Source organism: Chenopodium album, chromosome 15 (assembly GCF_948465745.1).
Source record: "Chenopodium album chromosome 15, dcCheAlbu1.1, whole genome shotgun sequence".
Lineage (NCBI taxonomy): Eukaryota > Viridiplantae > Streptophyta > Magnoliopsida > Caryophyllales > Amaranthaceae > Chenopodium > Chenopodium album.
The window spans coordinates 5,421,301-5,435,217 of NC_137848.1; the positions used below are offsets into that span (position 1 = coordinate 5,421,301).

The 13,917-nt window shown below is 31.9% G+C and overlaps 3 protein-coding genes across 3 annotated transcripts; 1 reads left to right on the forward strand and 2 right to left on the reverse strand.

Moving 5' to 3' along the window:
• The first annotated feature begins 420 nt into the window (after positions 1-420).
• LOC145582780 (GDSL esterase/lipase At3g26430-like) lies at positions 421-5,243 on the forward strand. Its single transcript, XM_081639799.1, has 5 exons — positions 421-804; positions 2,902-3,111; positions 3,195-3,364; positions 3,734-4,004; positions 4,845-5,243. Exons 1-5 carry the CDS (start codon positions 549-551, stop codon positions 5,096-5,098), a joined length of 1,161 nt encoding a protein of 386 aa, XP_081495925.1. The 5' UTR covers positions 421-548; the 3' UTR covers positions 5,099-5,243.
• Positions 5,244-5,308: 65 nt separating this feature from the next.
• LOC145582781 (GDSL esterase/lipase At3g26430-like) lies at positions 5,309-8,999 on the reverse strand. The gene is made up of 5 exons (XM_081639800.1): positions 8,661-8,999; positions 6,672-6,869; positions 6,286-6,455; positions 5,800-6,067; positions 5,309-5,684 (listed from the first exon to the last, which is right to left on the reverse strand). Exons 1-5 carry the CDS (start codon positions 8,926-8,928, stop codon positions 5,428-5,430), a joined length of 1,161 nt encoding a protein of 386 aa, XP_081495926.1. The 5' UTR covers positions 8,929-8,999; the 3' UTR covers positions 5,309-5,427.
• A 1,220-nt stretch (positions 9,000-10,219) lies between these two features.
• LOC145581702 (GDSL esterase/lipase At3g26430-like) lies at positions 10,220-12,838 on the reverse strand. The gene is made up of 5 exons (XM_081638732.1): positions 12,523-12,838; positions 11,882-12,079; positions 11,248-11,417; positions 10,742-11,012; positions 10,220-10,533 (listed from the first exon to the last, which is right to left on the reverse strand). The coding sequence occupies exons 1-5, from the start codon at positions 12,836-12,838 to the stop codon at positions 10,277-10,279; spliced, it is 1,212 nt and encodes a 403-aa protein (XP_081494858.1). The 3' UTR covers positions 10,220-10,276.
• Between the last annotated feature and the right edge of the window lie 1,079 nt (positions 12,839-13,917).

A 13,917-nucleotide genomic window follows, 5' to 3' on the forward strand; every position in this document is an offset into this window, starting at 1 on the left:
ACTATAATTGTATACGTTGTATTACAAATACATAAAGCTCATTATTAATCTTATGCACAATTCAGACTAAAAAAATAGTAGTCTTAATCTAGTTATAAAAATGTTTATTTAAGGTACTATTATTAGTTGCTTTTATATAAGAATCGGACTAATAATTAGCCGATAATGATAGATAGGGAATTCAAAAGATAGATAAATTACATCCAATTTAGAGTACATACTACTTATTTCGCATTTTAATTGATAAGCATGATGACTATTTCTTCCAAATTTAGCCAATTTGATGCTCAAATCTCCATTAATAATTATGTCAAGATTAAAAAAAAACAGAGAAAGTAATATTAACTGTCGGTCGAAATACATAATTCAATAAAATATAATAATCTTCCTTGAACCAATTCCATCTTAATTGGTCCCATTTGTACATTTTAGTTCCCTCCTTTGGCCCCTTCTTTTATTTATGCAATTGCTCACAAGTCACACCACAAACTAAACAAAACACACAAACACACATTTTCTCTCTATCCTCTCATTCTTTCCTTGTAGAAATGATGGAGTGTCGTGGCAACCTAAAAATTGTAACATCCCTAGCATTGGCATCAACTCTAGTCGTGCTAGCAAATTGTGCAATGGAAAACCAAGGTGAATGCATGTTTCCAGCAATCTTTAACTTCGGAGACTCGAACTCGGACACCGGTGGCTTGTCTGCGGCCTTTGGCCAGGCAGGACCGCCTCACGGCGAGACCTTCTTCCACTCACCAGCGGGGAGATACTGCGACGGCCGCCTTGTCATTGATTTCATTGGTAATGTTTTTCTTTGTTATTTTAACTCTTATCATTACCAAAATCATTTTCACCTTTCATTTGTGTCCTTATTTGGAGTATATCCTTCCTTTTTAGATCCCATTTTAGCATTAAAAACTTACCATTATCATTAGGATAATGATATATTTATCCTTACACATTTAGTGCATGCATTTTTTTTAAACTGGTACAAACAAATATATGACAAAATCATATGTCAATTGACATATATAACTAATTAATGTTTTATTTAACTTAATAATATATACATTTTTAACTTTTTATATGCAACTGTAAGCAAAGATCATGTATATCATTTTCTAGACCTAGCAAATGGGTCATTCAGGTCGGGTATGGGTCGGATCATTTCGGATCGGGTCAAGTTAGGATTAAAAAGTTATCGAGTCAAGTTCGGGTCGGGTCAAGTTTGGGTCGGGTCAGTTCGGGTCAGGTCATATTCGGGTCAATGCATTGGGTTAAATTCAATTATATATATATATATATATATATATATATATATATATATATATATGTTTTTTGACGAGAAACTTACTATAATTATTAAGGCTACTTTTTCATGGAATACAGTAATTGTTTGACTTTAGATTATTTTGTAATTTCATTTGTTATTGAACATTATGTTATGTACGCATTATTATTGTACTATTTTTTTTTCTAGACTTGTGAGAATTGTGACTTTTATTTCGAGCTTTAGTTAATTTTTTTAATCTTATGGACAAACTACGTAGAATAGTCGTTAAATTTCAATCTTTTTACGATTTTTTAATAACTTATAGAGATAAAAGGCCGAAGAAATCGAGAAAAGTAATGCTCAAAATATGTAAATTACTTACACTGTTACACATTACAAATTAATAAAAAAAAAAAAATTAAGTCAGTTTGATTGCAGTTTTTTTCTATTTCGCTTTGCTCAGATCAAGTCTTTAGCTTAAATAGGTTCTGGTCATTTAAGGTATAAGATAATTTTGGTTCGGGTCACTTTGGGTTTCGAGTCTATTTAGGTCAATTAATTCAAGTTAATGGTCGGGTCACTTTGGGTATCGGGTTAACTTCGGGTCTCGGGTCACTTCGAGTCGGGTCATTTCGGGTCTCAGGTCAACTTCGGGTCGGGTCATTTCGGGTTTCGGGTTAAGGTCGGGTCAATTCCAGTTTGGGTCGGGTCGAGTTGATTCAGGTTTTGGGTCAATTTCAGGTCATTGTTTTTGGGTCGATTTCGGGGTATGTGTCGGGTCATTCGGGTCGAGTTATCGGGTCTGGGTCAGAATTATCAGGTCTATCATTTTCCTTACATAAATAGTAATTCCTATATATATATCCAAAATATTTGTTGCATTGTACGTACACTCATTATTGCATCTTGGAAGATCAAGACCAATCTAAAAAATCATTGTACTTTACTACTAAGCATGGCTTTTATTTTGTCCTCAAAGAATAACAAAAAGAGTAAAAGATTATGATTTTTTCATTATTTGTTTGTATCGTTTGGTCCATCGAACTTTTAGAAATTCGAAGCATAGGATAATAAAACTGATTATAAGATATGTACGCTCAAGAGTATAGCCTATTATTGTTGTTTGTCAATTATCATTATGTGCAAGCTTAAATCAACAGGAATCATTGGGATCCTGAATCCATCTTATGAATGTTACACCCTAAAACTATAAGATTTCATTGTTTTGCACCTTATACCAATAATATTGTTTGTATAATTAGGCAAATATCGCGTAGAAAATCACTTAGTTATTATTCAAGATTCATTACCAATTTACCACGCTTTAATGTAAAAACATTTGTTTTAAGAACTCATGTACGCAATATATATATGTCAAGATATAGTTGATAGAGTTTGAGTTTCACATTAATCATGACCTCATTGACTACATCTAATTTGAGTCAAACTTTTGTCTATGTAATTCAATGAGAGATCCGATCGATTAAGTTCTTTCACTTAATATCCTTAACATAATAATGATGTCTACTTCGTATGTACTTCTGTGATCTATCGTTTGTTCATTCTAATCATCTTATAAAGCCATAGTTGATCGTTTTTATTTTTATAACTTTTTTTGGTAAAAGCACAAAGCTTGGGACTTCCTTATTTGAGTGCCTTCCTTGATGCTGTGGGATCAAACTTCAGCCATGGGGCCAATTTCGCTACGGCTGGGTCGACCATTCGACCTCAAAACACAACCCTTCATCAAAGTGGGTTTAGCCCTATTTCTTTGAACATTCAATTTTACGAATTCAGTGACTTTCATCGACGTACCCAAATTATTCGTAACAAAGGTCAATTTTTGTTATCCTTTCTCCTTTTAATTTCTTATTTGAATTTTCAAAATCATTTATGAGAATATCTTCAAAAAAAACAGGACATGTCTTTAAGGAATTGCTACCAAAGGGAGAATATTTCTCTAAGGCTTTGTATACTTTTGATATTGGTCAAAATGATTTAACGGCTGGATTTTTCCTAAACATGTCAACTGACGAAGTTAAAGCAAATGTTCCAGATGTGTTAGGTCAATTTACTACTGTTATTAAGGTAAGAGAATTATATACTTCTATGGTTTTTTTTTTCCATGTAACTATATACTACTATGTTTTCCAGTGATATTTCTATAAATAAACCAACAAGATATTTTAGTTAAGATGACATTTTCATAAATAAATTAATATTTATGTGGCCTATATTTAATCAAAGTTGTTGACTTATTTGTGGAAATGCCATCAGATAAATATTTTTTTTTATTTATTATGAAGATAAACTTGTTTTTTCTCTTTTAATTAATATGTAATTTAAATTAAAGTTTATTATACACGACCTAAAATTGAATCTCGATACGGCAATGTTGGAATTACAAACACGAATGATGATTTATTTTTCCATTTTAATGTGGTGTATTTTGTAAAGGACATATACGATCAAGGAGGTAGGTATTTTTGGATACACAATACAGGACCAGTAGGATGCCTACCATACGTGATGGACCGAGTGCCAATCACGGCAGGACAAGTGGACAAAGTGGGATGTGCCAGCCCACAAAACGAAGTGGCCCAATTTTTCAACCGAAAGTTAAAGGAAGTGGTGGTCCACCTAAGAAAAAAGTTAGCCCATGCTACCTTAACTTATGTTGATGTTTATTCTGTCAAGTACGATCTCATTAGCCATGCTACTAAATATGGTAAGGTTTCTACTCTTTTACTATTTTATTTTATGAGTTATGATATATTCATGGTTGATGCACATCTTAAGTGATCTACATTCACCTTCTAGTTCTAAATTCAGTAAGTTTTTGAAAAATAAAAAATAAAATTATGATCATGTGATAGATGTACGACTTTTTTAAATGTAACTTTGAGCTCATCATAGTTATTGATATGGTGTCATGGGTTATGGCGAAAGACAACAGTACTGAATCTAGCAATTGGCACCGGTAAGTTGGAAGTGTGTATAATTATAGAGGTTGAATATCAAACATCATATCATAATTACGATGGAAGCTAGGTCTAAGAAGAAATTATTGCTATGTTAAAATGTTAAATTGGTTGTGTTTGTAACAATAGAGTGTGACTTAATCTTATTTATTTATTTTCATTTTAAGATTATATTACATCCACATATTAATGTTCATGGAATCATGGAGTATGAAAAACTTGGTCACTTATTTACTGTTTTGATTTTTAAAATATCATGTACACTTAACGTAGATATATTACAGTTTAAACATGTGTCAAATCATATTTATCATGTGACATGTTACCAAGTAGCGAGTGACCACGGTATATGAAGGAATAATGACAAATAGTATGCATTTGTTATAAGTAAAGGGACGTGCAATGTGGAGCTTTATCCTCGACTACTTTTTGAAAATGCCAATATGATGTGGTAATCAATAACTCTAAGCATGCGTTTTAAACAACATAGGACCATCAACATCACACTCATACATTATACCCCCGCATTATTGTCGAAACGTGAATGTAATATATTTCAATTTTAATTGTTTGATCTTTCTATCAAGGTTTTGAGCATCCACTAAGGGCTTGTTGTGGTCACGGAGGAAAGTACAACTATAACGAGCACATTGGTTGTGGAGGGAAGATAACTGTCAAGGGAAAACAGATTTTAGTAGGAAAAGCATGTAAAGATCCTTCGGTATCTATCAATTGGGACGGTGTCCATTACACTGAAGCAGCTAACAAATGGATCTTTGATCGGATTGTTGATGGTTCTTATTCGGATCCTCCTATTTCCTTGAAAAATGCTTGTCATTAGCTTTGGTAACATTTTTACAATTGTGTACTCTTTCATGATTGCCAACCTAGCCAAGTATTGAATTGGCTTAGTATGCGAACTCCAATTAAATAATTATTCAGATCTTTCAATTAACTTGGTGTTTAAATATTTGATATTAACACAATGTCATTCACCAATTACGTACCTAGTATATGTATTAAATATTTAATTTAATTAGAAATTGCATGCATGAAGCTTTGTTTTTCATATCAACACTCTAACCTCAAGGTTCTTTTTATTGTGTTGATGAACCAAATGTACCAAGTATGAATTTATTCTACTTTTATAACAAATCCAAATATGATCCATTAGTCCTTGTAGCATGCCCTTTTCAATGAAATAGGCGGATCCGAATATGATCCATCAGCTAAGCGATCAAAGATCCATTTGTTAGCCGCATCGGTGTAATGAGCTCCATCCCAACTGATCTTGACTAGTGGATTGTTGCAAGCCCCAACTAAAATTTCTTTACCATGGTCCATAAACCTTGCTCCACAACCTTTATGCGAGTCATAGTTATATTTTCCTCCTTGTCCACAACATGCTTTTAATGGATATATAAAACCTACATAATGAAAGACCAAAAACACAATTTAATTATATTTTTCTCAGGACGAAATTTCGAACAAGAGTAACAAAAAAGAACTTGAAAAATACTAAACATTTGTATTAAGACGTACCATATTTGCTAGCATTGCTAATGAGGTCATACTTAATTGAGTAGACATCAACATATGTGATTGAGGCTAATGGCATGTCTTCTCTGAGTTGGGCCACAGCTTTCTTAAGCCCAAAGTTAAAGTATTGGGCCAATTCATTTATAGGGATTGCACATCCAGTTGGGTCCATTTGGGTGGTAAGTGGGAGGCCATCCAGCACATACGGTAGGCATCCTAGTGGGCCTGTATTGTGTATCCAAAAGTACCTTGCTCCTTGCTCGTATATGGACTGCGCGCATAATTAAGAATGTTGTAAACTCGGAAGGTATCCTATACAATGGTTGCATAACATCAAGTGCATAACGAGTTTTACAAATTAATTTGTAATAATAATGTTCAAAAGAAATTAATGAGCTGAATTCTGCTTCATAATTAGATGTGCCACGCAAATTCTAATTAGATGTTACATGTGTGTATTATATAACATGAAAGTGGTAAATTATGTACCTTGGCATATTTCTTGAATTGATCCAACATGTCGGGTATGGCTGCCTTAACTTGATCGATTGACATGTTTGGAAAATAACTAGCCACCAAATCATTTTGGCCAATATCGAATGTGTAAAGAGCTTCCGAGAAATATTCTGCCTTTGGCAATAATTTCTTGAAAATATCTTCTGAGCTCAAGGAAAGGAAAAGGTTAGATGAATTAGACCTCGAACATAATTTAAAAAGGATAACCCTTAGTCACCCTTTTATTGCCACTAAAGTTGAGATTATTCCCAAAATAATTACACCTTTAAAACACAGTTGTCATAACATGATTATATAAAAAAATATTTAGAGCACAACGCGAAAAATAAAAGAATAGAGAAAATATGTAATTTAAGTACCTTTATCACGAAAGATCTGAGAGCGTTGATGGAAATCATAAAATTGATTAGACTGGATTTTAAGAGAGAATGGGCTATAATAAATGGTAGTTTGAGGTCTAATAGTAGACCCTGCCGTAGCAAAGTTGGCTCCTTGGCTAAAGTTGGATCCAACTGAATCAAGGAAGCCATTGAGATATGGAAGTCCAAAGCTTTCAGCTGCATACACAATTTCATGATGATTTTTATTAAAAATCATACGACAAGTGCTCATTATTAGTTCATAATAATTTAATACAAGTACTATTTATATGAACGATGAAGGTTTTCAATATTATTGCAACAAAACAATATAATAACATACAAACATACACACTCAAACAATGATGGTAGGTAGCCACACTTGATCAAACTCATCAAAGTGACCGGATATATATCCTATATTGGCTATATATATATTGCTACCTTCGTCCTATAATATCTTGTTTTTTTGAGCATGTTGTTGATATACATTTTAACCATTAATAATTTTGATTGTCCATTAGCACAAACTATAGTTTTATTATTATTATTATTATTATTATTATTATTATTATATACGGAGTATATTGAGGACTAATTAACATTTTTTTGCAGCAATAATTTTTATTTATAATGTACTCGTAATTAAATAGTATGTACTATAGTCAAAGTAATTACGAGTGCTTGAATTATTGTGCAAAATGGGAGAAATATTGTGAAGCTGAATTATTATGGTTTGCTTGAACTTTGAAGCATTGGATTTCACATTTCGAGGCAAATAAGTTTGCTCAAGCCTAGGTTAAAGTCAAAATTTTAACCCAATACATGATAGTCTGGCTATGACTGAAATTTTATTCAATTTGAAAGTAGCAAATTCAACTAAATATATTGTAATATTTTGATTTTGACAGATTGACAATTAAATGGTGAAAACAATGTACTTGTATATTCTAAGATTTAGAGCAAGGTTAACCCTGTCTTGTCTTAAGATTTTTTTCCCATGCCACATAATATTTTAATAATTTTTATAATTTTATAATTATGTTAAGACTCCTTAAGATTCAACAAAATTTAGATTTTCATTCCTCAGACTCATTTAAGATTTCTTAAATACGTATTATTGTTATCTTTCTTTTTTATGTATGATATTTTAATAGTATAATTTGCAATGGTATAGTAAGTTACATATCTTACATAGCTGACAAAATAATATCAAACCACTAGATACAAAATTATAAATAATACGGAGTAATGAATTTACATGAATTATATATACATAATACCATGGTTGTAAAATTTACATTTTTTTATAATTTAAATTTGTTGATGAAAATAATAGCAAATAATAGAATACTTTAGATTAAAATAAATACAAGAAAAAATAGAAAATAAAGGGATACTTTATATTAAAATACAACAAACAATTTTATAAATAAAAATAAATACAACATTCAATTGCAATTAAAGTTACACTTTACATTTTTTTCCAATAAAATTAAATTAAATTATTGTTAACAATAATATTTTTCAAAAAAAAAAAATTGTGCTTTGATATACGTATATAGAAAAAATACAGTATAAAGTATTAAGATGAGTCTTAAGTTGGGTCTTGAATTTTCAAGACTCCATTCAAGACTTTGTTAAGACTTTGCTTCATAAATGCATAAATTTTGTGAAGTCTTGTTTTAAGACAATTTAAAAGTGGTATGTTGATGTCATGTATAGTTTTAAGACCTAGGGCTAATCTTTATAATCAAATACGAAGTAATAAAAACTCCAAAATGGAGAAACAAATTAAATTACATACTATGGATAGATTAGAATATGTTTCTAACATTCCGTAGTAACTATCAAGTTCTCATGTAAATCCCCGTCAAAAAAAAAAAAAAAGTTCTCATGTACGTACATAAAAAACTTTTACAGCAAAGCTAGATAAAATAGAGTGCTAGAGAGGAGAGTTGACATTAAAAAAAGTAAATTTACACATACCTATAAAATCAATAATGTGACGTCCATCGGAGTATCTTCCGGCAGGGGCATGGAAGAAGGTCTGACCGTGAGGCGGTCCTATCTGGCCAAACGCGGCCGATCTGCCACCAGTGTCGGAGTTTGAGTCTCCAAAGTTGAAGATGGCCGGGAACTCACACAAGGATGGTGAAGTACTACTAGTACTCAAACTTTGACATGGATGTATCATAGACACGCCAATTACTACAATGGCCAATAATAATGCTTCCACTGATTTAGAGCCATGCATTGCACAATTATATTATGATTTATGCCAAAGTATATATGAATATATTCTAGTGCCCCTTAGCTTGAATTTATTTGATAAGATAGAATAATAAGTGACTTGAGCTTAGCATTAATAGAATGAAGTAGTTAAAAACTACTCGTATATATGTAGTATAATTAACTCAATACCAAACAAAAGTTTGTGGTACGCTAGCTAGTTATAATTTTCTTATTTTTTAATGTTGTCATTGTCTCTAAAATATCTATTTTTATACCAAGTATTTTGTTTTTAATACTAGCTTAGCTTCTTGGTAGTCGTATAAGGGAAGCAAAAATTGTCCTTTTATGCTATAAAATTTGGATTTTTTTGGTTGTTTTGATAATGTGTGCCTATACCCTATATGGGTTGACTCAGATTGCAATACTTAATTGTTTTTTTTTTTTTTTTTGAAACTTGTCAAGATCTTAATTAAATACTCCATTGTAATTATAGCTAGATCTAGTTTTTCTAATTTAATTGGATTCTTCTTTTCGGTATTTTTTATGAGCTAGTTTATACATAAATTCACCGCTAAAATAATTATAAATTATAACCGTCTAGTAGAAAAGGAGAACCCACATTTTATAGAGTTATTTATTTCTATTTTTAATGTATAACTTATTTTAAAGTGATCCCTTTAATACAAAATAAGAAAAGTTTATTAATTACTTACAATATTAGATAGAAAAATGGCTAAGAGAATAAAGGAATTTAAACAACTCTGAAAGTGGACACTCGTTGCAACCTTGCTTGAACGCATTTGTATCAATGGATAATGCGTACTAAAGGTGATGATGACCCTATGATTAGACAAGAATCAAAAGCCATAAACAACCACTAGAGTCTATTAATTTAATTTGTACTTTAATTAATTTATAATCAAGATTGTACAAGAATTAATAGGATTTCCTTGCCGATTTTGCATCATGTTGTGCCATAATTAGTGATTAGTTGTCTCGATAGATCATATCCCGTAACAATTTTATACATTATGCTTGGTGGACACGTTATATATATGTGGTAGCACAACCAATTACATCTTTCAAAAAAAAAAGTGCATCTAATACTTCGTATATAGTACTCCCTTTGTCCCTTTATTAGACCTCTAAAAAAGGGACGGAGGGAGTATGTGGTAGCACAACCAAGTACATCTAATATATAGTAGTATGTGTAAAATTAATTAAGATTATACTTTTTTTAATAAACTCAATGAATACAATAGATTCGTGACTAGCTATAACATGGTTGGAGACCTACATTTGCATGGATCAATCTCATCTAAGTTTACACTAAGGAAAAGAAGGGTAAAACTTATCAAATTAACTCATCACTAATGCTTGTAACATGCCATTTTCAATGAAATAGGAGGATCCGAATATGATCCATCAACCATACGGTCGAAAACCCATTTGTTGGCCGCCTCTGTGTAATGAGCTCCATCCCAACTAATCCTCACCAATGGATCTTTGCAAGATCCAACCAAAACTTCTTTACCATTTTCCATAATCTTTGATCCACAACGCTTTTGCATGTCATAGTTATTCTTTCCTCCATGTCCACAACAAGCCAAAAATGGATTTTCGAAACCTACATGTATAAACAAAATGAAAAATGTTAGACGCGTAATTTCTTTTATATAAGAGAATGAGAATCACAAATATTTTATCACATTAAACAAAGAAGGGGAAAATGAATTAATAATCAAAATAGAACATCGGAATTTTAAAGGAAACAAAGAGAGTAGGTTGAACTTTATTTCAAAATTACAAATAAGACGAACAAAAATGAAACGTACCAAATTTTTTAGCATGGCTAATGAGGTCATACTTGATGGAGTAGATGTCCACATACGTGATGGCTGCTAGTGGCATTTCTTGTCTGAGTTGGGCCACAATTTTCTTAAGCCCAGAATTAAAGTCTTGGGCCACTTCGTTCAATGAAATAGCACATCCAGTTTGGTCCATTTGGGTTGCATTCAGAGTTTGACCATTTAGCATATACGTTAGACATCCAAGTGGGCCCGTATTATGTATCCAAAAGTATCTACCTTCTCGGATATATACTTCCTGAATAGTAATAATGAAACAATTATGAGACAAAATTTGATAACCCTACCCGATATAACCTAAATTTGATAACCCTATCCGATAGATAAGCTGATGAGACAAAATTTGATTGAATATGAAGACTTTTTGACATACAAATCACGTCTGATTAATGGTAATTTTGGATATTGAATGCAACTAGGATATCAATAGCTCAAAGGCGTCAAATTAGTTGAAGATGAATGATCATGCGTACCTTGACATATGCCTTGAATTGATTCAAAATGTCAGGGATTTTTTCTTTCACTCGATCGATTGACATATCAGGAAAGTAGACGGACGTTAAATCATTTTGTCCAATGTCGAATGTGTAAAGAGATTCAGAGAAGTATTCTGCCTTCGGCATTAAGCTCTTAAAAACATCTCCTAACCTCATGTAATAACGAGGAAAAATAAATGAGTACAAAATATAAAAAATGATATACTTACTCTTACTTTGTTAAAAATGACTTGTAAGTTGTAACAATTTCTGCTAATTTGATTACAAATTATGCATTTGTATATGCAACAATTAAAGGTACCACATTCTTTAGTATCGTAAAATTACAAACTCTTTATCATCTAGTATAGCTCTAATTTCATGGATGATTTCCTACTTTCGAAATTAATTTACTAAAAACATAACATAATGAAATAAACATAACAAATTTATATATATATATATATATATTGACAGGAACAAATTTATAATTTGATCAATAACGGAAATGTCGTAAAATTATAAAGCATTAATGTAAATGTAAGTAAAACACATGCACACCCAAATTTAATGGAACAACAAGTAATATAAAAGGGGAAAAAAAACATTATATTATTAGTTTATTAAATACCTCTATTACGGATAATCTGCAACCGTTGTCGGAAATCATGAAATTGATAAACTTGGACATTCAACGAGAAAGGACTGAATGAAGTGCTATTCTGAGGTCTAATGGTGGCCGCTGCCGTTGCAAAGTTGGCTCCATGGCTAAAGTTAGATCCCATTGAATCTAGGTACGCGTTTAGGTAAGGGATCCCTACACCTTCCGCTGCATCAATTTTGTTACACTAAAATGAACGAGTTCATATATAGTAGATGCCAATTTGCTTAGTTGATATGCCCAAAAAAAAAAAAAAAAAAAAAAAAAAAGTTATGTTGAATTGAAATGGAGTAATTAAAATTTTCAACGTTTTAGGACTCGTATTTAAGTACAAATTGATATAGTATTATGGATTACTCTCGATCCATTACTTTTACTAACATGATATTGACTAAAAAGTGTCAATCGACTTGTCCAATGTCTCATTGAAAACTAATGGTGCGAATGATAAATGGTGACTAACTCAACTAGGAAGCCCTGACACTCATACATATAGTGAAAAAACAAATAAGAGTTATACAATTACATAACTAATCCTAAGAATACATCAATACATGGGAATATCCGAATACTAGAAATTGTAAAAAAATAAAGATAAAAAAGAAACGTACCTATAAAATCAATCAAGAGACGTCCATCGGAGTACCTCCCAGCAGGAGCATGAAAGAAAGTCTCACCATGAGGAGGTTCGGCCTGCCCGAACGTGGCAGACCAACCACCCGTATCGGAGTTTGAGTCGCCGAAATTGAACACAGCCGGAAAGTTACACGGAGAAGATGAGGACGAATTTAGAGTTTGATCATCATGTCGAGTTGTTGCAAATAATTGCCTTGGAAGTGCCTTAGACGACACACCAATTAGTAGAATGGCTAATGGCAATGCTAGTATCAGTTTAGTAGCATGATTTGCAACATAATTGTTATCCATCTTGTATAATTATTTCGTTTCTGAGAGTAGAAGACGGAAGTTGTTCTATCTAGCTTGTAATTAATACAAACTTACTAAGTAGTGGAGAGACTAAGATAAGTGGGATTGTTTAAAAAAATACTACGATCACGACTTTATGAGATCTACATAATGTCGTGTAGTATCTAGTATGCGGTTGTTTATTACTGTAATTGATTAGCCTTAAGTTAAGCATTGATTGGAGTTAAATTAAAAATTGTTCAAATTGCTTTTTTTTTAAAAATCTATTCAAATCAAACATAAGCCTATGGAAAAATAATAAGAAAAAGGAAAATTGTTGTATACAATCCTAAAGGTTAGTGTCAATAAGCCAATAATAAGAAGCTAATCGATACGTGATTTTGCCAAGCAATTTTAAAAGCTTGGTTCATTAGAAATTTAGAATTAAAAGCTTGGTTCAATTCAACTCTAATAAGTTCAGTTCAGTTCAGTTCTTAATTTCATTCTCTCATAAAATATTCAGTTCAGTTCAGTTCAGTTCAGTTCAGTTTAATTCAGTTCAGTTCCAATAAGTTCTATTCAGTTCAGTTCAGCTCAACTCAGTCAATCAGAACAGGCCTTAAATTAGAAAGGAAAATTTAACAAGAATAATCCAACCTTTCGTCGGTTCTCCTAAAATAATCCAACCTTTCAATTAACCTTGAATAATCCCACCTTTACTACTTATTCTCCCTTACCAATCCTATTTTACCTATTACCTATACAACCGGTAATTTTTTATTTTTCCTTTTTATATTTGTTATTATTTTTATTTAATTAACAGAAAATTATAAAAAAAAAAATTAAAAAAACGAAACCCCTTCTTTCTCCTTCCTCCCCTTCTTGTTTCATCCTCCTTCAAGAGTTCAACTCACCATTACCACTTCACCTCACCATGATCCACAACCACCACCACTAAGCTCCACCCTCACGACCTCAATCCACCGTCACCTAAACCTCTACACCACCCCACCACGAATTGAACTATTACCCACCCACTCACCACCCCACTACGAACCCCAAGCCATCCATGGCCACCATTAACCCCGCCACCACCTTAT